This window comes from Crocuta crocuta, unplaced genomic scaffold, assembly GCF_008692635.1.
Source record: "Crocuta crocuta isolate KB4526 unplaced genomic scaffold, BGI_CrCroc_1.0 scaffold1097, whole genome shotgun sequence".
Classification (NCBI taxonomy): domain Eukaryota; kingdom Metazoa; phylum Chordata; class Mammalia; order Carnivora; family Hyaenidae; genus Crocuta; species Crocuta crocuta.
In genome coordinates this window covers 326,532-353,880 of record NW_027532638.1, presented here as the reverse complement: position 1 = coordinate 353,880, position 27,349 = coordinate 326,532, and the positions used below count along the sequence as shown (strand labels likewise).

The window sequence follows — 27,349 nt, the reverse complement described above, 5'->3', positions numbered from 1 at the left end:
TGACTTTTATGCAGCTGTTTAATTTCCACACTCTGGTGAGGAAATAAATTGAAAAAATAAATCCCAGAGCCTGTGAGAACCCAGCTTACAAAACGTTATGGAAATTATATTCTGTGTATAGCAGCTCATCTGTGAGGCCCGTAGGAGGAGCCACAGGAAGACTCCGCAGCTAAAGGAGGGGTAATGACACCCACCCCCTTGTTCTTTCCGGCGGGCACGTTAGTAGTTGTGCCAGGTCCCTACCCCCCGGCCACAACATTATAGCCTCTGAGCCACAGGGCCATGGCAGTAGAATTTTATAAAGTTTCTGAAGTGATTCCACGATGCAATGACGTCTAAATAACACTGGTTTCGGGTACAGAAGACGATCTTTGTAAGTTGTGATGAACTCCTGGAACGTTAAAACCAGAAGAGTGAGTAACAGGAAGTTTAATGTTTGCACTGACATAAGCCGGTATTACTGATGAATTATTAGTTTAAGAATGCTTTACAATTATTTTTATTACGAACTGTTAATCAACTTAAATGCATTAGAACAAGAACGTAATAGGTCCCCAGCCGAGTCACTGAAGCACAAACGCTTTCTATTGGCAAAACATGCATAAGTACACACACTCTAGATGCAACACAGCCAAATGCTGGCGTGCAGCAGCCCTGTTCAAGAGCACGCTGTGAACACAGAAAAGTGGAATATAAAATTCCAAACCTTCGAAACCGTCCACTCCAAATCCCCCATTCATAGAGCAAAGTGAAGCTTAAAACAGTCGAATTTTCCATGGTCACAGAGTTGCTTGAAAACAATTGGATTACTTCAGCCCAGTGTATGGGCTGTTCCATAGTGTGACCATGAAAAGTTAAAATCTTTTAGGCGGTTTTTCACTCGGAGTCTTCAGCACTTAACGAAAGACCAGAGTACATGTCTGCTATGTCCGTGATGTTCCCACCAAGGGTCAGATGCCAGGGTGCAGCCTCTGGTGTTTGTTGAGAGCAGAGCGGTACCTGAAGGCTTTCCCGCAGTCGCTACACCCAAAGGGCTTCTCTCCCGAGTGGACCCTCTGATGCTGGGTGAGGTACGTGCTCTGGCTAAAGGTCTTCCTGCACTCATTACAGTTGTAGGGTTTCTCCCCCGAATGTGTGTTCTGGTGTTCCGTCAGGTGCGTGCTGCGGCTGAAGGCTTTGTCACACTCGTTGCACTTATAGGGCTTCTCTCCCGTGTGAATGCGCTGGTGCTGAGTCAGGTGAGAGCTCTGGCTGAAAGCCTTTTCACATTTATTACACTGGTAGGGTTTTTCTTCTGTGTGAGTCTTTTGATGCTGCGCGAGAGAGGAACAGTGCCGGAAGGCTTTGCCACACTCCGTGCACTCGTAAGGCTTCGCTCCCGTGTGAATCCGCTTGTGTTGCGTGAGGTGTATGTTCTGGTTGAAGGCTCTCCCGCACTCGTTGCACTTGTAAGGTCTTTCTCCGGTGTGTATCTTCCTGTGCTGAATCAGGGAGGAGCCGTAACTGAAGGTTTTCCCACATTCGTGACACTGATAGGGCTTCTCACCGGTGTGAATTCTCTCGTGTTTAGCAAGAGACGAACTCCGGATAAAAGCTTTCCCACATTCCTTACATTCGTAAGCTTTCTCCTGGCTGTGCGTCTTCTGATGTTGGTTCAGGTTGGAGAGATAACTGAAAGCCTTTCCACACTCATTGCATTCAAAGGGCTTTTCCCTGGTGTGAATTCTCCGATGCTGGGTCAGGGACGAGCAGTAACTGAAGGCCTTCCCACATTCATTGCATTTGTACGGTTTCTCTCCAGTATGAATTTTCAGATGTTGAGCAAGAGAGGACCAGTAACTGAAGGACTTTCCGCACTCGGCGCAGTCGTACGGCTTCTCCCCAGTGTGCGTTTTCTGATGCTGAGTGAGGTTCGAGTGCTGACTGAAGGCTTTCCCACATTCGTTGCATTCATAGGGTTTTTCACCAGTATGAATCATATGGTGGCGAATAAATGTTGAGGGCCCATTGAAGGCCTTCCCGCATTCATTACATTTATAGGTCTTCTCTCCAGTGTGGATTTTTTGATGCTGAGTCAGGTGTGTGCTCCTGGTGAAGGTTTTGTCGCATTCGTCACATTTAAAAGGTTTTTCTCCCGTGTGGATTTTCTGATGTTCCATAAAGTGGCCTCTCTGACTAAAAGCTTTTCCACACTCATTGCAGGTGTACGGCTTCTCCCCAGTGTGAATTCTCTGGTGCTGCACAAGATGGGTCCTCTGACTGAAGGCTTTCCCGCACTCGTCACACTTGTAGGGTTTCTCTCCAGTGTGGATTCTCTGGTGTTGAGTAAGAGATGGACCCTCAATGAAGCCTTTCCCACACTGATCACATTTGTAGGGTTTGTCTCCAGTGTGAATTCTTTGATGGTTGATCAGGTTTTCACTCCGGCTGAAGGCTTTTTCACATTCGTTGCATTTGTAAGGCTTCTCCCCGGTGTGCGTCCTCTGATGGCGGATGAGAGCTGAACAATAGCTGAACGCTTTCCCACATTCGTTGCACTTACAAGACTTCTCTTTTCTGACCGGGTTTATATTCTGTTTGGCACTCGGCTTAGTGGTGGCCTCTGCTGCAGATGTTTGTGTCCCCAGGTTTGAGCTCACGCTGATGCTTCTGTCAGAGTCCTTACCTACAGGGCTTCTCTCCCAAGTGGGTACTGTCTTTTCAGTTATTTTTATTTCTCTTGGCGGTGCCTGCTGCTGTGCCTGACGCTTCCCCAGACCGCCTTCGTACCCCCAGAGTTCTGACAAGTCAGAACGGCAAGGGTCCTCCCTTCTGTGGTTTTCCTCCGTTGCCCCCTGACACGGCTGCTCTTCAGAAATGTCTGGCTCTGGGACCGCGCAGCTATTTTCCGGTCTGGTGTCCCGATCTGAAAGAAAAAGAAAATGCCTATATTCTGTAAACAGAAGGAGGCAAGATAACTGCTGTGGTGGGAATGACCTAATGAAGCTAAAAATAAGGCCCTTGGGAAGTCCTGAGGATTTTCAAGTGCAGTCCTATTATTTGAGGAGAATGTTGGAAAGAGCTAAGGGTAATGATAAAATATGAAAGTGGCGAGAGAATGTCAAATTCAGTGTCACAGATCATCTCTAAGAGCCGGTAAGGAAACTCCATTTGAAGTCACAGTACATTAAGAACAGAACAGACCACAGAGCTGGCCAAGAGGAGACATGGATGGGCTAGCGGAGGCGGTCTGAACTGGGATTCCTTGCCAGTGAACAGCAAACCAAAAATCTACAAACCAAGAGTCCCAGTAAGGACAGACAGGGAAGACCTGGTAAGAGCATGGTTTTTAGCCTGGAACACGATCTGCTCCACCTCTGCTAGAAACAGGAAGTTTTAAACAGGAAATATTTCAAGGGAGGCAGATAAGTTCAATTCAAGGCATTTTGAGAATGAGCATGAGCAGTGAGGGACTAGACTGTAGTGGTGTTTGTGGGGGTGGAAGATGTCAAATTTGAATAACCCAGAAGCTCAAGTAACGGACAGGAAAGCTTGGCTCCGGGGAAAGCGAGAGCACAGAGAGCAACATGAATGTTTCGGGGGAAGGGCCAAAGGAACCATAAGGAAAGCGGAATGTGTAAGAATACACGGGGCAGTTTATCAGCAAAAGGACGACAGAAGCAGCGACAGGCGCACAAGCAGGAAGCAGGGTGCTGCCCAAGACACAGGCAGGGTCGTCAGTGCTGGTATATTCAGGGAAGACAAAAAGCTGTGTTTAAAACCTACTTCTCTGGTTCCTTTGAGAGCAGGCGGCCGCGGCAGGTCCCCAAGAACCCCGCGCTGCCGGCCTCGTCACGGTCATCATCACCGTCCCTGCCAGCACACGCTGTGAGGCAGAGCCCCAGAGCGGCTCCCATCCCCAGCGCCCTGGGGAACGGCGCAGCAGACTCCTGACACGGTGTGTCCCCGGCAGGGACAAGGAGGTCCCTGTGACCCAGCTTTGGGGAATGGCCAAGGTTCCACATACGAAATGGCTATGTTTTCCTTAACAGAACGGTACCTAGAAAGATCTATGTACAACAGATCCCCACAAGGAAGAATTTCCCTGTGAGGCAGACGGAGACCACGGCGTCTGATGCTGTTCAAAGGGGGGAGGGTACGGGATGGCTCATGTCCAGCCCTAGAGTTCCAGGGAAGACCACGACCGATGTTTCCCCACATTGTCACATCTGTGTAGTAACCAACAGAAATACCACAATATCAGCGGTGGAGCAAGCATGGAAGATTGAAGAAAGTTCCAGAAGGCCAGACTGAACAGCACCATTCCTACTGCAGAAAGGCACCGTGGAGAAGCACTCACAGGCACGGCCAGGCAGGCTGCCCCAGACAAGGAGACCAGTGAGCGACCAGATCGCAGCTGTGGAACAAGATTCTTTTTTTTTTTTCATTCTTAAAGAGACTTTTTTATTATAGAATTTCTCTTTCACTCGTGACATGCAGTGAGCTAACAGAAATTCATTAATGAAACAAAGTGAGAAAAAAAAACATGTACGCTTATTAATTAATAACAGAAACCACACCTTGCCCAAGAAGGGATGCTGACCATGTTCTCCCAGAGCAGAGGGGAGACTTGTGCGAGGGCTATGATGCCATCAATTTGGTCCCCTTCTTGGATTTAACTCTTCCAGATGTTGGGATGAAGCAGGGGGAAGGCAGGGAACGCACACCCAGTGTGGAACAAGATTCTACAGAGGACAGGTCACCAAGACAGCCCAGAGAAGACGGCAGACAGAGGGTAAGGAAAGCAGTACAATGTCCTGGCCCGGGCACCACATCAGTGTAGGTACCGTTACCACTTCCAGTCACCTGTGTAGTTCTGTGAAGTAAACTGTTTTCACAGAGAGAAAAACGGTCAGGTCCGCAGCTAAGAGGAGGTCTGCGCTGAGGAGGGCGGGGCTGACAGCCAGCACACCAGACTGCCACATTCCAGGAACAAGAGTAAACCAAAGCATGGAGCCAAGTATTTCGAGTGACTGTCCTCTGCCTATGGACCAGGTCCCTGGAACCATCCACGTGAGCTATGCAACATCACGTGTCTAGTACTATTTTTACCTAAATAAATCTTCCTGGTAATGACTAAAGCAATTGGTGAAAAGTCTAGGATTATTCAATATGTATTTAAATATTTTAAAGTTGCTTTTTATCTGCTCAAGTTGGGATTTTTCAAAACTTCATTTTTAATTTGTAGTAAAACTTGACAATTTGTTTTTTCCAAAAGTTAAAGTGTAAGCATGACTTAATAGAAGTTCTTTAGTTTTTAAACCACTTTTCTAAACTGTGTTCCATGAAACCATCTTTTTTAAAAATTTATTTTGAGAGAGAATGCATGCAGGTGAGGGGCTGAAAGAGAGAATCCCAAGCAGGCTTCACAATGTCAGCAGAGAGCCTTAAGTGGGGATCGAACTCACAAAGCATGAGATCATTCCAAAAGTCAGCCGTTCAGTGGACTGAGCCACGTGAGAGAAAGATTTGATCGGTGCAGTATGGAAACAGTTCATGGTTGGGAGAGTGAGGGTGTGAGGAAGAATGGTGGAAAGTCCTAATGCCCAACTAAATATTTATAAAATCTAAGTGGTTTTCCACAGGAAACCTGCTAAAATTTTAGATGCTCCAACACCTGCTGAATCTGAGTACTTTTTGTCTCCCCTTAAAAAAACTCCTACCCCCACCTCACTGACTCTGGAGATCTGTCCCTTACCTAGTGTGACTAAGTCTGTATGTTTCCAGGGTCAGCTCATTGAGGAGGTCTCTCTGTGCAGCTGGGAATTCACGGTTTACAAGAAAGTTATTCCCAATTTCAAGGACAGTCTGAATCGTAGGATTGGAGGCTGCGGATACGTACTCACTTGTGCAGAGCTTGGTCAGGAAGGCAATGAGGCAGGCTGGAGGGGGGCCGAGAGGATGAACAGTGTTGAGTAAAGTATTCAGAAATTTAGGTACTATTTCTGTTTGAAGGTCCTAGTGATAGAGCCTGTAGACCCAAAAGGAAAAAAACAACCCTGTAGGGCTGAAAAGTAAGGTGATAATTAAGAGACCAGAGTCCCAAAGGAGGCGGGAAAAGATGGAATCCAGAGTCCTAGTCAAGAGGTTGCCTTCAGAACAAGGCAGGAGGGATGCCTCCTGGGAGAGGAACAGATGTTGAAGGTCCAGTGTTCTCACAAAGCCCAAGAGCCCAGATGGAATCTCGTTTCACCACTGTTCTATCTAGACTTGGGCCATGAGGCCCTCCTACCAGGCTAATGGCTACAAGTGATGATGCTCTTCCACCATGTGCCCGCTACTTACCCCCACTGGCAGCTCCTGGCACGCCGGACTCCACCACCCATGGCTCCGTCCCTTGCTCTAACTGGGAAATCACATCAGGTTTGGAGACTTGGAGTCCTGCTCACGAGGGGAAAGAAAGGCGCAGTGAGAGCTCCGTGGGACAAATCCAATGGCTCAGAATAGCACATAAAGCCTCAGCGGTACAAATTCCCAAATGTGGTTTAACTTGAAAAAGGATGTGGGTTCAGAAAAATTACTAGTTCGTACTTCTACTTGTTAGGAGAGTAAAAACCTTTTCAAAATCTTTCAAAATTTAGGAATCTTTGGTTCCTTAACTTCATTAGAGGCAAAAACCCACCAAAGCATGAGAGCCCCCTCCTACACACCCACAGACACTAACTCAGAGAAACCCTTACCTATAGAGACGAGGTGTGTGTAATTCTCCAGCGTCACATCCCTGAACAAATCTCTCTGTACAGGGTCCAGCTGTTTCCATTCCTCCTGGGTAAAATCCACTGTCACATCCTTGAAGGTCACGGATTCCTGAAACACCAAACATATTTCTCCTCAGCCGTAATGCATTTACCTAGGAAAGTGGTGGAGTTGACAGTATTGACTTAAGGAAGGCGATATAGGTATGGGCTCTCTGCAAAAGGCCTGTGATATTTCTTTGTGAAATGAATATAGAAACAGTACCTCATTCATAGGCTTACTGTGAGATCTAAATAGGAAATGCTGACCATGACCTGCTTAGTTTAGGGTCTGGCATACGATTAGTGGTAAGTCAGTGTTGGCCATTGTTGTACTGAATCATCATCATCATCTCCATGTTCTAAGATCTATCAAATGTTAATAATACACTCACTAACATAAATGTTTTGCTACTTACAGTGTTCAAGAATAGCCAAAAACGTTTCTGAAAGAATTTGGGGAGGAGACTTCCCTACCACATTTCAAAGTATACCACAAGGTACACTAAAACATACCAAAAGATTAAGATAAATTAAAAGAGTGGCTGAGTAAGGAATAAAACTCCATGTAGCAAAGTAGTCCAAAAACGGACCCAGGGTCATAAGAACTGAATATATGGATTAAGCAACCATCAAATTAGTTTGAAAAAGCTGAATTAGTCACTAAATGGTGTCATAACAAATGACTGTCTAGAGAAAAAAATTAAAGTGAGTTTCTTCATGGCACACAAATATTTCTCTTGGGAGTCAAAATTCAATTTTAAAGAAAAAGCAAAAATAAAATAGAATGAGAGTTTATAACCTTGAAATGTAGAAAGGAAAAATCCTAAGACAGACTGACACATATCACACCTAAATATGTAAGACTTCTCAAACCGTAAAAAAAGGGCAATATTCTGAGGTCGCACAAATGGCAAAAAAAGATGAACCCACAGCAACAAAAATAGCCAACAACCCAAACAAGCATTCACCCAAGATGGCCAGGAAACGAGGGCCCAGGCCACGAAAAACAATGGTAGGAGGAGTGCTCAGCCCGGCTCACGTGCAGCGCGGCAGGGACCCTGCGAGCTAGCTCCGGGGCCAGGTGACTAGGTCCGTCACAACTTTAAATGCACGTATCAGTGAATCCAGTGTTACTGCTTGTAGGAATTTATTCTCCAGAAACACCTCAGATGCAAAGTCATATGCCCAAGTCCCCTCGCAACACCGTGGAGGGAAAAAAGCAAACTTCAGTGCCCGTGAATAGGCAGTGATTACAGAATTTATGGCGTATCCACACCAACACACTTCATGCGGATATTTTGAAACGAAGTAGCTCTATATGTGCTAATAAGGAAATTAGGTGTGACACGAAGGTCAGTATATATGGCCTGATCCTGGTTTTATTTTTATGAATAGGAAGGTGATATGCAAATGACCGAGGAAAACCTGAAAGAAGGCACAGCGAATAAATCAGTGGGACTGTGTGATGGGACTTGGAGGCAGGGTGGGGACTTCCTCCTCTTTCTTTCTTCTGTATTTCAAACTGGGTGAGTTACTTTTGCTTTAAAGTTGATAAATCAACTGAGATTTCTACTTCTAATCACAGCAGAGCAACTGGCCGGCCTCTCCCTGTGCAGGCAGCCACACGCCCCAAACTGTGTCTGAAACAAACGCACTTGCACTTGAACGGCAGGCAGGCAGCCAGGACGGAGAGAGGGGAGACGGTAACACGAGCCCCACAACCCCCTCGCTTCCTGCCTGGAGCGGGAGGCAGAGCCCTTAGCCCACAGGGGTCTCCTTGAGACCAAGCTGGCGGCCCTGGACAGCACGAGGAGGAACTTCGAAGCGGTGGCGTAAGCACAGTCTCCACGGGCAGCTACCGCGGTGACAGAGCCAGAGTGGAGAGGAGACATGCACGCTTCGCTCCCACACAGTTCCAGCACATTCCAGGAGCTAGGCAAGTCGTCCTGCCAGGACAGAGTAACAGCAGCAGGTCTGGACTGTTCGATCCTTGCTAAGCTACAGGGACCCTTGAATTTGCTCTCGAATACTTGGAAGTCACCGACGGGCGGTGTTACTGTGTGCCTGCGCGCCGTTCCAGACCTGTCCGCACCTGAAGACACACACCCACAGCGCCCGCCTTGGGGTCTGCGCCACAGCTGCTCAGCGGCAGCTCAGGACTCCAGCAGGCTCCCCGGGTCCCCGGCAGAGACGCGTCTTACCTGTCTGTGCACCAGAGCAGCAAAGGGAGTGCCTCTGCGTGACCATCACATGGGGGACCTGGAAGCCTGTAGCTGATGTCTCTGGATTCCACTTGTGATCTGTATCCTTTGTTGTAATAATCTTTAGCCCTACGTCTTGCTACCGAGTTGGGTGAGTCATTCAGGCAAATCACTGAGTTAAAGGGTGGTCATGGGCCCCCCGAAAAATGGTCCAGAGTAAGGCTACACTAGATCAGCCTTAAGAAAGCCTATGGTTCAAAAACAAACCGCAAGGGGAGCCTGGGTGGCTCCCTTGGTTAGGTTTAAGCATCTGACTCTGGCTCAGGTCATGATATCACGGTTCGTGGGTTGAAGCCCCACATCGGGCTCTGTGCTGACAGCTTAGAGCCCGGAGCCTGCTTAGGATTCTGTGTCTCCCTCTCTATCTGCCCCTCCCCTGCTCATGCTTGGTTTCAGAGATAAACAAACAAAAAAACTTAAGATCAAGCTGTGGTCCAGATGAGATTAACAACTGGACTTACATTCCTGCATGAAATAACCAAAAACTTCCAGACAAAACATGTGAAGCAACAGTTTACAAGACAGTGAATCTCCTACAACAAAGGACAGACATCCCTCAGAATCAGAGAGCTGTGAGGTGAGCCATCCAGCTGCTCCCGCTTCCGGCCTTCAGAGTCCATGGGACAGAACTGACCGTGAACAACAGAGAAGCCAGGAGACCCGTAGAGGCTCCCGCACTAGCTTCCAGCAAGTACTCGTCCGTGCGTGAAAGAAACCACCAGAGGCAGGGAGAGAATCACCCGGTACCGGTGTTCAAAATGGGCTGGAAATAGTCTCCATCATCAAACTGGAAAATTCCATAGTTCATTGGACACTGGGTAAAATACTCAGGAAAGTCAGGCCTTGAGACTGGGAATAAGTGACCTTAGGCTGTACACTGTTCTGGTTCCCCTAACAGACCTCAAAAGCAAGATCCGAGAGAAACACTGTTTCAGGTACCTTAACTACACCCCAGAATAAGGCGCAAGGATATTTTATAGGAACACAAAAGTATGCAGAACCCAGTGAAGTTAAATCAGAGATGGAAATCTGAGATCAGCAGGTATGCAGAGAAGCAGGAAAACACAGCCTATAATGAGGAAAATAATTAGTTAAAGCCAACCCAGAACACAGATGCTCAAATTAACACATGAGAACATTAGAAATGTTCCGTATGTTCCAAAAGCTAATAGAGACATGCGAGACTTTCTTCAAATAGACCTAAATGGAATGTCTAGGGCTAAAAATAAGAATGTTTGGAGATGAAAAACACACTGAATAGCACTGAAGAAGAAGAAAAGATTAATAAATTAAAAAGCAAGTAGATAGAAAACATCAAAAGTGAAACAGGAAAAAACTTATAAAAAGAGATAGCATCAGGGAGCTCTGGGCAACTTCCAAGTGGCCCATTATGTGTGTAGCTGGAGTCCCTGAAAAAGAAAAAGAGGGGAGAAGAGCAGAAAACACATTTGAAGAAATAATTTTTTTTCTAAGCCACAAAAATTGTAAACCCACAGATGGAAGAAACTGAATAAACTCCAAGTGTAAGAGACACAAATCTACTTTGAGGCACATCTTAATCAAATAGCTCAAACCCAGTGAGGGAGAAAATCCTGGAAAATAGGGCACGTAAATAAATACAAAGAAACAAAGACAAAAACCACAGTAGTTTTCTTGTTGGAAGCAGTGCACTCAGGAGAAAACGGAGCAACAGCAGCGTAGAGAAGACTAAACAGTGTATCGAGGAGAAAAACTGTCAAGTAGAACTGAAGAAAAAGGCAAAATAAAGACTTCCCAGACCTAAAAACTTGAAAGAATTCCTCAGCCGCGACTGCACTCAGAAATCGTAAGCCCTTCACGCAGGAGAAAAAATGATACGAGATGAAAATGAGGGCCTACACCAAGGATTCTCAACCTTGTCATTACTGGTATTTTGGACCAAATCATTCTTTTAAATAATGGGGGGGGGGGGCATTGCAGGCATCAACCCACTGGATGCCAACAGCACTTCCCACCAAGTCAGGAGAACCAAAATGTCTCCTAACATTTCCGAATGTCCCGGGGTCAAAATCACCCTAATTGTGCATCACTGATATACATCATAAAGGATGAAAAACACCAGAAATAGTAATTGCATTGATAAATATATACAACTTTTACTTACTACTTTTTACAGCTCTTTAAAAGATAATCGCTTAAACAAAAATAACAAGTATTGTGGGGTTTACAACACATTACAAGGAAAACATGTGGCTGAGGGTGCGCCTGGGTGGCTCAGTTTGCTAAGCATCTGACTCTTGGTTTTGGCTCAGGTCATGATCTCATGGTTCATGAGTTCGATCCCTGAGTCAGGTTCTGCACTGACAATGTGAAGCCTCCTTGGGGTTCTCTCTCCCTCTCTCTGTGCCCATCCCAGCTCATGCTCTCTCGCTCGCTCTCAAAAATAAATAAGCATTTTAAAAATCTTAAGACAAAAATAATATTTCTTAATGAACAAATATGTGGCAACGACTACGTTAAAAGCTGGGGGGAGTGGACTGGAAGTGTACTACTGGAAGGTTCTTACACTACTCCCAAAGGGGAGCATCACCTGGAAGTAAATGGCAGTAAATGTGAACACCCTTAAGCAACAGATAAATAACCAAGGGTTATGGCTAGTTAGCTAGTGACAAAAACACACTGGAATCCTAATCAATTTCCAGAAGAAGGTACAAAGAGAGGAAAAAGGGAAGAAGGCAGTACAAATAGGAAACGAAAGCTGGATGACAGACTTAAACTAATATCGATAATCACATTAAATGTAAATATATCACATCAGATGTAAAATCACATTAAATAGTCTAAACACCCCATTGAAAAGGCAGATTGCCTGACTGGACTGAAAAAAGCAAAACCCAATGAACTACCGTTGCCTATAAGTAACTCACTGAATATAAAGACACAAATAAAAGCAAAAGGACAAAAAAAGATATTACTGTGCCAACACCAATCAAATATCAAAGTTTTGAGGCAAACAAAATTACCAGGCATAAAAAATAAAAAGTTCATTTCTCAGTGATAAATAAGGTCAGGTGATTACGAGGACATAACAATCCCAGATGTTTATGCACCTAATGGCAGCCTCACAATACGTGAAGGAAAAGCTGATGGAATTGCAAGGAGAGAGAGATAAATCTATATAGTAACAGCCCCAAATTTCAATATTCCCATCACAACATTGGATAAAACAGGTAGACAGAAAATCAGTAAGGATATGACACTTGAGGGGCACCTGGGGTTAAGCATCCGACTTTGGCTCAGGTCATGATCCTGCCATCCATGAGTTCAAGCCCCACCTCAGGCTCTATGCTGACAGCTCAGAGCCTGGAGCCTGCTTTGGATTCTGTGTGTGTCTCTCTCTCTGCCCCTCTCCTGCTCACACTCTGTCTCTCTCTCAAAAAAAAAACAAAAAACAAAAAACAAAAAAAACACTTGAACAACAATCAACTTGACCTCAATGACGTCTGTGGTACACGAAATAGTAGCCCTCCCAAAGATGTCCACATCCTACTCCTTCAAACCTATGAAATTATGACCTAATAGAAGAGAGACTGCAGACACGATCCTGTTGAAGATTTTCAGATGGGGAAGTTCCCAGATTGCATGAGTGGGCCCCCAGTAATCAAAAGTCCTCCTCATAACAGGGAGGCAAGAAGGTCACAGGCTGAGTGGAAGATGTGAAGATGGAAACAAGTCAGAGTCGTGGAGAGATCTGCAGAGGGAGGAAGGGGACACAAGCCAAAGAATGCAGGCAGTCTCCAGAAGCTGCAAGAAGTAAACAGACTCTGCCCGAGAGCCTTCCAAGGACTGCAGCCCTGCCTGCTGACCTCCGTAACTAAGACAGTCAGGATGTTGTTTTAAGCCAATAAGCTGGTAAAAGGAAACAAATACATTCTTAGAATCCTCTACCCAACAGCTTGAAAAAATACACATTCTTCTCAAGTGCTCACTGCTCATTTACCAAGACAGACCATAATGAGGACAAAAGAAGTCTCAGATTCAGAAAGATTCAGTCATACAAAGAATGTTCTCTGGTTGGGTATTTCACGGTCTTTGATTGTGGTGATGGTTTCGTGAGCGCACATGTATGTCAGAACTTACCAAGGCATGTGCTTTAAATATACAAAGTTTATCATCACATCACACCTCAGTAAAACATACAGACACACCAGAGTCTTTGAGTCTGAGCTCAAAGCAGAAAGAATGGGGGTCATTTCTTTGATGATTACATTGTGGGACAGGAAGTAGGGGGAAGTCTATAAGAAAAGGAACCTGATGAAAGGAGGGCTTGAGGTTAATTATACGTGGTGGAATAATGGTTACCTTTTTTTTTCTAAATTCTCAGTTACTGGTTTTTCCTAAAACATTACCCTGTCCACTTCCTCTTCAGAAACCATTAATGGTTCACAAACGGCCTATAGAATAAAGCCTTCAACATCTCGTCTAGACATTAGAGACCTGTCGTATTTGACTTATTCAACCATTTGTGTACCGTCTGCTCAAGTAAACCAACTCCCACAATTTTTCTGAATCCTATGTAACACCTGTTAATTCTTACTTGTGAACCTTTGCTCAAAATCTTCTCCATGCCTAGGGGTGCCTGGATGGCTCAGCTGGTTAAGCATTCAACTCTTGATTTCCATTTGGGTAACGACCTCACGGTTCATGAGTTCAAGCACAGAGCCTGCTTGGGATTATCTGTCTCTCTGCGCCCCTCTTTATCTCACTCTCACTTTCTCTCAAAATAAACAAACATTTAAAAAAAAATATCCAAATGTCACCCATCCTTTTAGAAGTAGCACAAATCCCATATCCCCTGTGAGACTCTCCTGAGCCCTCCAGACGACACACTTTCTGCATTGTTTATTTTCATGGTACTCACTTAACCTGTTCTGTCTATTCAAGTTAAAGATCAAGTCAAAACTTGAGCTTCTTTTGCCCTCTCACGGCTGGAACACGACAAGATACGAAGTAAGAGGTTAAGTGGCAAATGTGCCGGTCGAGCTGGAGAAGCAGAGGTCCACAGAAGGCCACAGGGCAGGTGGGAGCCCAGAATGAATTCCCAACATTGCGTTTTAAATGAACATACCCCACAGCGAAAAATCTACAACCCACTCGAAGGACTAACATGGCATTTCAGGCAATTCCAACTTACGTGAAAACTGGCTGACGGGAGGAAAGGATGGCCCCCAGGAAGAAGGCGGGACTCCGAACAGGGCAGCTCTGGGGAAAAAGAAGCCACAATGAATCCCATCTGAATTAGCTGGTCCCTGAAATCTTAAATCCAGATTATCTTTCTGTGTGAAAATAGTAAGGACTATTATGCCATTTCCTCTACTTCTCAGAATCCAAAAAAAAGAAACCAGGTAACTGCTGACTAGGCCCTGGTGCCCTCATCGGTAGACTCAGGAGGTAAAGCGTCACTTCCACAGTTCCGTCCCTAGACTATATCATTCAGCTCAATCCAGTTCCTTGTTGAGTGAGGCAAAGTGTTTCTGCTGCCTTCTCTGCTACATATATCATCTGAATAAAAAATGATTATTTCCAGGGGCACCTGGGTGGCTCAGTCAGTTGAGTGTCTGACTCTTGTTTTCGGCCAGGTCACGATCTGGTGGTTCAGGAGTTTGAGGCCTGCATGGGGCTCTGCCTTGACAGTGCAGAGCCTGCTTGGGATTCTTTTTCTCCCTCTCTCTCTGTCCCTCTCTTGCTTGCTCTCTCAGAAATATATAAACATTTTTTTAAAAATTAAAAAAAGTATGATTTCTTCCCAAAAGTCTTCACAGGCCCTTTAAAACTCTGCTATTGGGGTGCCTGGGTGGCTTAGTCGGTTAAGCGTCCGACTTTCGCTTAGGTCATGATCTCGCAGTTCGTGGGTTCGAGCTTGCATCGGGCTCTGTGCTGACTGCCAGCTCAGAGCCTGGAGCCTATTTCAGAGTCTATATTTCCCTCTCTCTCAGACCCTCCCCTGCTCACGCTGTCTCTCTCTCTCTCTCCTAGAAATAAAAATAAAAAAAAAAACAAAAACAAAAAACCTCTGCTATTAATGAAAATTAAATATCACGATGGCATCTATTAGTCTACCTACCCATCAAATTGTCTAAAAATTAAATAGACACAGTCAGAACTAACCGCTGGCAAGAATACAGAGCACCTGGAAGTTTTGTGCAGTTGCTTGTAAATGTATCGATCACAGAGACAAACTGATTGGCAGTTATATACGGAAATTAAACATGTCTGTTCTATAATTGAGCAGTTCTACTCATGCGCATACAAGCATGGAAATGAGGGCTTATGATTACCCAAACACTCGTACAGGAGTGTTCATAGGTTTACTGATCATCGCCAAACTGGAAACAACCCAAATGTCTTTCAACAGGTGAATGGATAAATAAACCATGATATTTTCATACAATAGAAGATTATTCAACAATATAAAAGAACAAGCTATTGATATACCAAATAAGATGGATGTAATTCATACATACACACATACACATGTGGGTGTAACTCCTAACGCTGAGCAAAACAAGCAAACATGAAAGGAGACATACTACATAATTCCACTTAAATAGAAAAACAGACCAAACTGGTCTATGGTAACAGAAGTTAGAACAGTGGTTACTTCTGGAAGGAGCAAAAGAGAAACTTCTGTGAGGCATCAGAAACATCCTGTATTGTAATGCGGTGGTGACTGCGCTGGTATAAACTACCGAAAAATAAATCAAGCGATATACTCTACATTCATGCACTTAATGTATGTAACTGATATGTCAACATACAAAACGAACTTTGCTCTTGGGGAGGTCTATTCAGAGTAATGGTTAAGAGGGAAGCCCAACTCTCAGAAAGCAGAAGCAATAAAAGAAATGATTTATTATTCTAGACTTAAATTTGATTAGTAAGGGAAAACTGATCTGTAATAGAACTTTTGAGAAAAAAATGAAGATGTAATTTTAAAGTTTTTATTTAAACCTTTTTAATGTTTGTTTATTTATCTGAGACAGAGAGCACGTGCACATGCAGGAGGCGGAGAGGGAGACAGAGTCCTGAGTGGGCTCCAGGCTCAGCTGTGAGCACAGAGCCTGACGCGGGGCTTGAACCCATGAACCCTGAGATGGAACCTGAGCTGAAGCTGGATGCTTAACTGACTGAGCCACCCAGGGCCCCCAAGAGTTTTTAACAGAAGGAAATGTCCATGTGCAGCTATGTACCCAAGACTTTAGGAAAACAGAAACGAGAAACACTGCAGGTAAGATACTTTTGATTTCAAGTAACAGAAACCCACAGAACCAAGGACAGTGACACCTGCGGAAACCAAGTGTGTGCCTGGCCCCAGGAAATGCTCAGGAAATGCTACGGGCTTAGGACCATAAAGGACATGAGAAATAATCCTAACTAAACAACTGTGAAAAATCCCAAAAAGAAGAAAAAGCAAATATTTATAATAAAATTATTTTGGCAATAATTCTGAGGAATGTAGATAAGAACACTTATAAAAGATATGATAGGCAGAGAATTGAGAAGGATGATGTCATCAACATGGCAGAGTAAGAGTTTTCTAGCATCTTCCCTCAAAGAACATGGATTCAGACAATCACTCATGGATGGCTCAGAGCGTCTTTGCAGAAGTCCAGGAGTCCAACAGAGAAGCTTCAGCATATCCTGGACTGGACGCCCTGAAGATGCAAGAGGCAGTTTCACTTTATCTGTGTCATACTCCCACCCCCAAGGTGGTAAAGCTCAGGGCCGAGAAAGTCCATCTAGGCCCTTTATGTCTCCTATAGGGAAACCGAGACTGTGTGAGCATTCGGCTTCCCGCCAGTGAGAACCACTTCCTTCTACCCAGCCAGATACCAAGTGACTGGGGGGCAGGGAGCAGATGGGAGAACAGTAGTGGGTGCTCTCAGAGGGAAACGAAGGACCACAGATCATACAAGCCACATAATGGACCCTCAGGAAGCCAACCCACTGGGGATGCTTCACCTGCACATCCCCCCATCTAGCCCATGGGCACCCCCAGTGCCCTACATGCCTCCCCCCACACCTCTGACCCTGTGGCTGCCTCCCCGTGGACACTCCTGATGGAGGCGAGAGTGAGACTTTGTAGACAGCTGGTGAGCACACACAGAAAGGCTGGCTTGACCCTGCAGGCCTGGAAGAAAGCACTAAGCCCTGAGCATTCAGCACCACCAAGGAGAGCAAACAGGAGTCTGTCAGCACCCAGCCTGGCTTTGCAGGACTGAAAGAAGGCACAGAATTTTAAGAATTCCCCACCAAGAGGGAATAAGAAGTATGGGGCAGACATAGCCACAGAAGGTCAGAGAAAGCCTCAGAATCCCTAACAGGGCTGACAGAAGGTATTTTTCCCTTAAAACCAGTGAGTAAAGACAGGAGAAAGTGAATACCTCGTCAAATACAGATGTAACACCAGATTTCAAGAAACAACGAAAGATCAAGAAAACAGGACAACACTGAAGGAACACAATTTTCCTGTAACTAACCCCAAACAAATGGAGATTTGTGACTTACATGACAAAAAAAAAATCCAAATAATTGTTTTAAAGACGCTCAGTGAGCTAGAAGAAAACACAGAAAAATATTTAAGTTACATTCGGAAAATAATACATAAAATTAGAAGTTTAACAAATAGAAATCATTAGCAAAAAGCAAAGCAAAGCAAAACAAAAATTTTAGAGCCAAAAGAACATAATGAATGATATGGGAAATGCAATGGAAGACACCTACTGCAGACTGGACCACACAGAGGAAAGAACCTGTGAGGTAGAAGACAGGTCATTTGAAATTATCCCATTCAGGGGTACCTGGGAGGCTTCATCAGTTAAGCTTCCCACTTTGGCTCAGGTCATAATCTCGTGCTCTGTAAAGTTTGAGCCCCACATTGGGCTCTGTGCTGACCAGAGCCTGGAGCCTGCTTCAGGTTCTGTGTCTCCCTCTCTCTCTGCTTCTCCCCCTCTCCCATCTGTCTCTCTCTCTCTCAAAAATAAGTAAACATTGAATTTAACCATTTAGAGGAGGGCATAGGAAAAGAAAGAATGCCTATGAGAAACAATCTACACATTACTGGAGTTCAAGAAGAATAAAGGCAAAAAGGAACAGAAAACTTATCTAAAGAAATAATAGCTGGGACGCCTGCGTGGCTCAGTTGGTTAAGTGTCCAACTTTGGCTCAGGTCATGCTCTTGCTGCTTGTGGGTTCGAACCCTACGTTGGGCTCTGTGCTGACAGCTCAGAGCCTGGAGCCTGCTTCCAATTCTGTCTCTGCCCCTCCTATGCTTGCACTGTCTCTGTCTCTCAAAAATAATAAATAAATGTTAAAAAACATCAAATAAATAGTAAAGAAATAATAGCTAAGAATTTCCCATATCTTGGGAGAGATTAGGACCTCCAAGTTCATGAAGGTCACAGTTCGCCAAATAATTTCAACTGAAAAACATCTTCTCTAAAACACATAATGATAAAATTGTCTACAACCAAAGACAAAGAGAAAACTATAAAAGTAGGAAGGGGGGGAAATTGTTCACATTTAAGGAAATCCCAGGTAAGGCTATTGGCAGATTTCTCAGCAAAAAAGTGCAGCCAGCACAGAGTGGGATAATATATTCAATGTGCTGAAAGAAAAAAACTGCAAACCAAGAATACTTTACCCAGCAAAGTTGTGCTTCAGAAATGAAGGAGAGATAAAGACTTTTAAATACAACAAAAGTTGAAGGAGTTCATCACCTCTAGAGTTGTTTTACAAGAAATGCTGAAAGGCATCATTTAAGTTGTAGTGAAAGGATACTAATAACATGAAACATGAAATTACAAAACACACTGGTAAAGTTAAATGTATAGGCAAATTCAGAACACTCTAATACTGTAATATGGCTGTGTTCAACATTTAATTCTTGTCTAAAGGTAGAAGAACAAGAATGTTAACTGTAGCTAAAATAATTTACTAATAGACACCATAAAAAATGTAAACTGTGACATCAAAGACATGAAACAGGAAGGGCAGTAAAAAGGTCAAGTTTTTGTATGGAATCAAAGTTTAGTTGGTTATCAGCTAGAAACAGACTGTTTTATCTGTAAGATGTTTTCTGTGAGCCCCAGGATAACCACAAAGCAAAACTTACAGTAAATACATGAAAGTTAAAGAAAAGGAAACCAAAGCGTACCACTATAGAAAATGATCAATTCACAAAGGAGGACAGTAAAAGAGGAAGAAAGGAGCCAGGGAAGTACAAAACAGCCAAAAACAAAAACGAGTAGGGCATCAGTAGGTCTTCACTTACTAATAATTAAACATAAATGGACTAAATTCTCCAATCTAAAGAAACAGAGTGGCTGAATGAACAAAGAAAAATAAGACCCAACTATATATTGCCTTATAAAAGACTCATTTCTATTTTAAAGGCACACTAGGTTCAAAGTAAAGGGATGGAAAAAGATACTCCATCCAAAAGGAAAGTAAGAGAGAGCGGAGGTAGATCTCAGACAAAATAGACTTAAAGTCACAAACAGTGAAAAGAGATAAAAAGAGCCATTATATACTGACAAAGGGGTCAATTCATCAAGGGAATATAATAATTATAAATACATACTAACATCAAAACTCTTAAATCTGTTAAGTAAATACTAACAAATTTCAGGGGAGAAATAGACAACAATGCATAATAGTAGAAGACTTCAGTATCCCACTTTCAGCAATAAGTAGCTCATCCAGAGAGAAAACTAACAAGGAAACACTGGACTTGAACCTACTCTAGACCAAATGGATCTAAAAGACATATCTAGAACATTCTATCCAATACCACCAGAATACACATTCTTCTTATGGACACAAGGAGCATTCTCCAGGATAGATCATTTAATAAATCACAAATCAAGTCTTGGCAAATTTAAGAAGACTAAAATCATACCCACTATCTACTCCAACAATAACAATATGAAAACTGGAGGTCAAAAACAGGAGGAAATTTGGAAAATTCAAAAATATGTGGACACAGGGGTGCCTGGGTGGCTCAGTCAGTTAAGCATCTGACTCTTGGGTTCAACTCAGGTCATGATCTCATGGTTTTCTGAGTTCGAATCCCACTCGGGCTCTGTGCTGACGGTGAGGAGCCTGCTTGAGATTCTCTTGTCTCCCTCTCTCTCTGCCCCTCTCCCCACTCACACACTCTCTCTCTCAAAATAAATAATAAACCTAAAAAAAAATATGTGGACACAGAACAACACATTCCTGAGCACCCAAAAGGGTCAAAGAAGAAATTGAAAGGGAAATCAAAAGCTATCTTGAAACAAATGAAAATGGAAACAAAGTATCAAAACTTACAGGATGTAGCAAAAGCAGTTCTAAGAGGGAATGATACAGTGCTAAATGTCTACATTAAGAAAAAAGAAAGCTCTCAAATAACCTAGCTTTGCACTCAAGGAACTATAAAAAGAACAAACTAAGCCCCAAGTTAGCAAAAGAAAGGAAATAACAAAGATCAGAGCATAAGTAAATGAAATAAACACCAGAAAAATAATAAAAAAGATCAATGAAACTAAGAGTTGGTTTTTTGAAAAAGCAAACAAAATTGAAAAACCTTTAGCTAAACTAAGAAAAAAAAAAGGAAAAGCTTAAATAAATAGAAAATGAAAGACATTACAATGATACCACAGAAATACAAAGAATCAGAAGAAACTACTATGCCATCAAAATGGATAACCTATATCGGAGCATCTGAGTGGCTCAGTCTGTTGAGCATCTGACTCTTGAATTCAGCTCAGGTCATATGTCACGGTTTGTGAGACTGAGCACCATGTCAGGCTCCAAGTTGACAGTACAGATCCTGTTTGGGATTCTCTCTTCTCCCCCCTCCCCCCCATCCCTGCATACACTCAACTCTTTCTCTAAATAAATAACTTTTTAAAAAATGGATAATCTATAAAAAGTAAATTCTTGGAAACATACAACCTAATAAAACTGAATCATGAAGAAACAGAATATCTGAACAGACCAATGAGGAGTAAGGAGTTTGAATCAGTAATCAATCTCCCCCGCAAACAAAGATAAGCCCAGTAGGAGACTGTTTCACTGGTGAACTCTACCTAATACTTCAGGAAGATTTAATGGCAATACTTTTCAAACTCAACATAACACTATATGTTGTTGTTATCACATAACAACACTCTCATCAGTGATGAAAGGTTTGAAGATTTCCCTTTATCATAAGGGACAAGAGAAGGGTGCCCACTCTCACTCTCACCTTTTATATTTAGCATAATACTAGAAGTCCTGATCAAAGTAATTGGAAAACAAAAAGAAATAAAAGGCATCTATATCAGAAAGGAAGAAGTAAAATTATGTTTGCAGATGACATGATATTATATAGAGAAAAGCTTAAAGACTCTACCAAAAACACTTAGAACTAATCAACAAATTCAGTAAAGTTGCAGGATATAAAATCAACATACAAAAATCAGTGGTGTTGCTATACACTAACAAGCAAGTATCAAAAAAAAAAAAAAAGAACAATCCCATTTAGAATAGCATCAAAAACAAAAAAATAACATAGGAGGAAATNCATCAAAATGGATAACCTATATCGGAGCATCTGAGTGGCTCAGTCTGTTGAGCATCTGACTCTTGAATTCAGCTCAGGTCATATGTCACGGTTTGTGAGACTGAGCACCATGTCAGGCTCCAAGTTGACAGTACAGATCCTGTTTGGGATTCTCTCTTCTCCCCCCTCCCCCCCATCCCTGCATACACTCAACTCTTTCTCTAAATAAATAACTTTTTAAAAAATGGATAATCTATAAAAAGTAAATTCTTGGAAACATACAACCTAATAAAACTGAATCATGAAGAAACAGAATATCTGAACAGACCAATGAGGAGTAAGGAGTTTGAATCAGTAATCAATCTCCCCCGCAAACAAAGATAAGCCCAGTAGGAGACTGTTTCACTGGTGAACTCTACCTAATACTTCAGGAAGATTTAATGGCAATACTTTTCAAACTCAACATAACACTATATGTTGTTGTTATCACATAACAACACTCTCATCAGTGATGAAAGGTTTGAAGATTTCCCTTTATCATAAGGGACAAGAGAAGGGTGCCCACTCTCACTCTCACCTTTTATATTTAGCATAATACTAGAAGTCCTGATCAAAGTAATTGGAAAACAAAAAGAAATAAAAGGCATCTATATCAGAAAGGAAGAAGTAAAATTATGTTTGCAGATGACATGATATTATATAGAGAAAAGCTTAAAGACTCTACCAAAAACACTTAGAACTAATCAACAAATTCAGTAAAGTTGCAGGATATAAAATCAACATACAAAAATCAGTGGTGTTGCTATACACTAACAAGCAAGTATCAAAAAAAAAAAAAAAGAACAATCCCATTTAGAATAGCATCAAAAACAAAAAAATAACATAGGAGGAAATTTAACCAAGTAGGTGAAAGATTTCTACTCTGAAAACTACAAAATACTGATGGAAAAAAAAAATCACCCAAAACACAAATAGAAAGGTATCCCATGTTCATGGATCAGAAGAATTTCTATTGTTAAAATGTCCATAATACCCAAAGCTATCAATAGATTCAGTGTAATCTCTATCAAAATTCCAATGGCATTTTTCACAGAAATAGAAAAAACAATCCTAAAATCCATATGGAACTCCAAAAGACCTCAAAAAGGCAAAGCAATCCTGAAAAAGAAGAACACAATAGGATGCATCACACTTTCTGATTTCAAACTATGTTACAAACCTATAGCAATGAAAACAATATGGTGCTAGCATAAAAACAGACACAAACTAATGGAACAGAATTGAGAGCCCAGAAGTAAACCTTCTTATGTTTCACCATTACTATTTGACAAGGGAACCAAGAATACTCAATGGGGAAAGAATGGTGGAAGAATGGTCTCTTCAAAAAAAATGGTGGTAATTAGATGATCACATGTAGAAGAAGGAAAATGAACCCCTGTCATATACCAACCATGAAAATTAACCTGAAATAGACCATAGACTTAAACAAAATCTAAAACCATAAAAATCCTAGAAGAAAACCTAGGAAGGAAAGCTCCTGGACATTGGTCTTGGCAATGACCTTTTCAACATGACACCAAAAGTACAAGCAACACAAGCAAACATAAACTATGGCAAACTAAAAAATTTCTGCAAAGAAAAGCAAAGGAAATCATCAATAAAATGAAAAGGCAACCTATGGAGTGAGAGAAAATATTTGCACACCATGTATTCGATAGGGGTTAATATCAAATATATATAAGGAACTCATACAACTCGACAGCATAAAAACAAGTAATCCAATTTAAAACTGGGCAGAGGACCTGAATAAATGTTTTTCCAAAGAAGATACACAAATGGCCAGCAAGTACATTGAAAAGTTCTCAACATCATTAAGTATCAAGGAAATGCAAATCCAAACCAAGTGAGATATCACCTCATGGCTGTTAGAATATTATCAAAAAGACAAAAGATAACAAGTGTTGGTGGATGTGGAGAAAAGGAACCTTTGTGTACTATTAATGGGAATGTAAATTGGTATAGCCACTATAGAAATATATATATCATGTTTTCTTTATCCATTCATCTGTTGATGGACACTTAGGTTGTTTCCATGTCCTGACTATTGTGATTAACACTACAATAAATATGGGGCTGTAGATACTTCTCCAAGATAATGATTTTATTTTCTTTGGATATGTACCCAGAAGTGGGATTGCTGGATCATTTGGAAGTTCTATTTTTAATTTCTTGAGTAACCTATGTATTGTTTTCTATAGCGATTATATCAATTTACAGTTCTATCAACAGTGGTGATATGCCTATATATACATATACACACACAATGGAATACTATTCAGCCATAAAAATGATGGAAATCCTGCCATTTGCAATATCATGGATGGGCCTTGAGAACATTAGCTAAGTGAAATAAGAAAAAGAAAGACAAATACTGCATGATCTCACTTATGTGTAGAATCTAGAAAAGCTAAACACATAAAGACAGTAGAATGGTGGTTTCCAGGGGCTGAGAGGTGGAGGAAACGGGGAGATGCTGGGCAAAGAGTACAAACTTCCAGGTATAAGATAAGCAAGGTCTGGGGATCTATGTACAGCATGGGGATCTGTGTACAGCATGGTGACTGTTGTTAACAATATTGTATTATATACTTGAAAGTTGCTGAGAGTAAATTAAAAAAAAAATTTATGTCTTTATTTTGAGAGACAGAGACAGAGAGCAGGGGAAGGGCTGAGAGAGGGAGACACAGAATCTGAAGCAGGCTCCAGGCTCTAAGCTGTCAGCACAGAGCCCGATGTGGGGCTCGAACCACGGACTGTGAGATCATGACCTGCGCTAAAATCGGACACTTAACCAACTGAGCCACCCAGGCGCCCCTGAGAGAGTAAATTTTCAAAGTTGTCACTGCACACACACACACACACAGAAGGCAAGTATGTGGAGTGACAGATGTGATAACTAACCTTACTGAAGTCATCACTCCCAATATACAGGTATATCAAATCATCACAATGGACAACTTAAACCTACACAATGTTATGAGTCAAGTATATCTAAATACAGCTGGAAAAAACTTTTTCTCAGAAACATTTTGTAGTTTTAAGTGTACAGACCTTACACATATTAGTTAGATGTACTCCTGTTTCATATTTTTAATTTATTTCAATGCTCATTTAGTTATTTTGAGGTAGAGAGAGCATGAGCAGGGGAGGGGTAGAGAGAGAATCCCAGGCAGGCTCCATGTTGTCAGTGTAGAGCCAGACGCAGGACTCAGTCTCACAAACCATGAGATCATGACCTGAGCCAAAATCAAGAGTTAGATGCGTTGAGCCACCCAGGCACCCCTCTCATTTCATATTTTTGATGCTATTGTTATTTTTATGATAACCTACAACTGTTCTTTGGTAATATAAAAAATAGTTGATTTTTAAAATTAACCTTTTTGAGATAATTTTAGATAGATATGCACTTGTAAGAAACAGAAGAGATTCTTTGCAGTCCTAAAAAAAGAATTGACAGTATAAGAAAATAATACAAGCAATGTTAAGACTTCTAATGATATTAAGTTCAAAAAAGAACTGTCCAAACCTGACTGCAGAGCCACACGTAAACAATGCAAAGACAATGACAATGCAGAGGAAAGTCTATAGTGACAGGTTACAGGTCTCTGCCCTTACTCTGAACCTTTTCAAGGACATGAAGGAAGAAACAGAAGGAATAGTCATTAAATATGGCAATGAGATAAAGATGGAAAGGACAGTTAAAACACTGAATAAACTGGGGGCACCTGGCTGGTTCATTGGGTAGAGCCTGTGAACCTTGATCTCAAGGTCATGAGTTCAATGTGTGGAGCCTACTTACAACAAATAAATGTAAAAACAAAAACAAATCACTGAACAGATGAAGATTCATAATTATTCTGACACACTGGAACACTTGGCCAAAAAACTAAACAATCATATGTGAAGTCCTGATATTAAGGATAAAAAACAAGTCTCTTACGCAGGATGGCATAAATCTACTTCCCTACAGTTTTTGTAAGAGAGATCTAGGGCTTATGGCATAATATCGCCGATTTTTTTTTTCAAAGTAAATATAATTTTGGTGCCGAACAGCAGAAATATAATCCAAACTTAAAGTAGTCCTTTTAGGTATTCTTCAAAGCATTTGTAAAGAACTATGTTTAATTTTAGGCAATGCTTTTTAAGAAGCATCCTCTCCTGCGGGAGAGTCGACAAGGCCCAGATGTGTCCTATAAGATGCATCAAAGGAACTGGGGCGGTTTTGCTTAGAAAAGAATCTGCGAGTAGGAGTTGTACCGGCTGAAATTACATTCCGGAGGGCAGTACTGTGAGTGAGAGAGCAAGTCTCTGGCTTTCGGAGACTAAGAACTACGACCCAACAGAAGTTACAGGGACAGGCACTTCTGCCTCATATGAGGAACTAAAACAAAGAGCCAACAAGGGAACAGTCAGCACCCAAAATGCAGTTTAATGCCACACTTCGCATAGGCTTGACAGACGGCCGTCTGTCAGGGACACTTTAATTCTTGCATTGAAGGAATGATTACCAAGATTTTTTCCGACTGCAAGATTACCGTTCTAATAGTTAAGAAACAGAAGTCACCTGCGGATCACAGACATTCTGAGTCACCTCTCCTCATTCCCACTCCCGAAGCCGGAGACTTCGCTCTTCCGCAAGTCTCTCCATGTAAGAATCTCTCCCCATGATGTAATGCAGTTTTTCCCTGTCCCTAAGATACGGTTCCCCGCTCCCACCCCTACGATTTCTGTCAAGTAGTCCATCTTCCAGTCCTGACTGTTCTCCTGCCTCCCCCAGCGCGGGGTCCCCTCTCGTGTCCCCGCTACCTTCCATCTCAGGAGCTCATCCCGTTCCTCCGCAGCCTGGACACGAGGGTTTCCCACGCAGCGTCCTTCCAGCTGCGGACCTCGGTCGGGGGGGCCTCGGGAGTCTGCGCCGGCTGAGCCCTCACACGGGTGAAGCGAGGCAGCCCTAAAAGACACAGCCCCGAGGTCAGCAGCCTGCGTCACAACTGCACAGAGTTTTGGACAGTGGCTAAGAGATCCCTGGGGGAAAAAAAAAGTGTGCGCCGAGAGCCACAGGCGCACCCGCTGAACAAAAAGAGAGTGGAGTCGAGTACGCTGGTTCGGCCCCAGATTCAAAACCCCTTGGTGCCCACCCCGCAGCCTGGCCAGAGGCGCCCCCGGACCCGGCCCGTTACCTCCGTGCACACCTGGGGGCCCACACCCCGGCTCGCGAACGGGAAGGCACACCTGTTGCGGGCTGGAAACGCTGGAAGCTGGACCAGCGGGGCGGGGCCGCCCCCGGCCCTTCCTCCCAAGCCTGAACAAAAGAACAAAGCCCTCCAAGGGATCAGGGCGGAACCGCCCCGCGCCGAAGCAGGCGAGGGGCGCCCCCTCCGAGGACTCCCCAGCTCCCTCCTTCAGAGGCCGCTTCCAGCGGGGCGAGGAGGATGACGTCACGTGGCCGCAAGGCTGGCGGTTGCCATGGTGATACCTGCGCTTCCCTCCCTCCAGGGCGCTCCCCACTCTCCGATCGCGCGTCCGGAAGCGCCGGGACCAGCACCAGACCGAGCGAAGGGAGCCGAAGAGGGTGCGCTTCCCCGGCGCCAACCTCTGCCGGCTTCAACGGCCACTTCCGGTCGCGCGGAGAGAACCCCTCCCCCGCTCGTCTTGCCCGGCGGCCGCGCAGAACTACGGTTCCC

General features: G+C 43.2%; 1 protein-coding gene across 2 annotated transcripts; it reads right to left on the bottom strand.

The window, feature by feature from the left end:
• ZNF184 (zinc finger protein 184) lies at window positions 1-27,263 on the bottom strand. Of its 2 annotated transcripts, none has more exons than XM_077780694.1 (6): window positions 26,898-27,263; window positions 26,472-26,616; window positions 14,211-14,278; window positions 6,720-6,846; window positions 6,325-6,420; window positions 1-2,905 (listed from the first exon to the last, which is right to left on the bottom strand). In XM_077780694.1, exons 2-6 carry the CDS (start codon window positions 26,476-26,478, stop codon window positions 951-953), a joined length of 2,253 nt encoding a protein of 750 aa, XP_077636820.1. In that variant the 5' UTR covers window positions 26,479-26,616; window positions 26,898-27,263; the 3' UTR covers window positions 1-950. The 2 variants fall into 2 exon arrangements, with proteins under 2 accessions (XP_077636820.1, XP_077636821.1); XM_077780695.1 differs by having other exon boundaries at window positions 27,142-27,263.
• Between the last annotated feature and the right edge of the window lie 86 nt (window positions 27,264-27,349).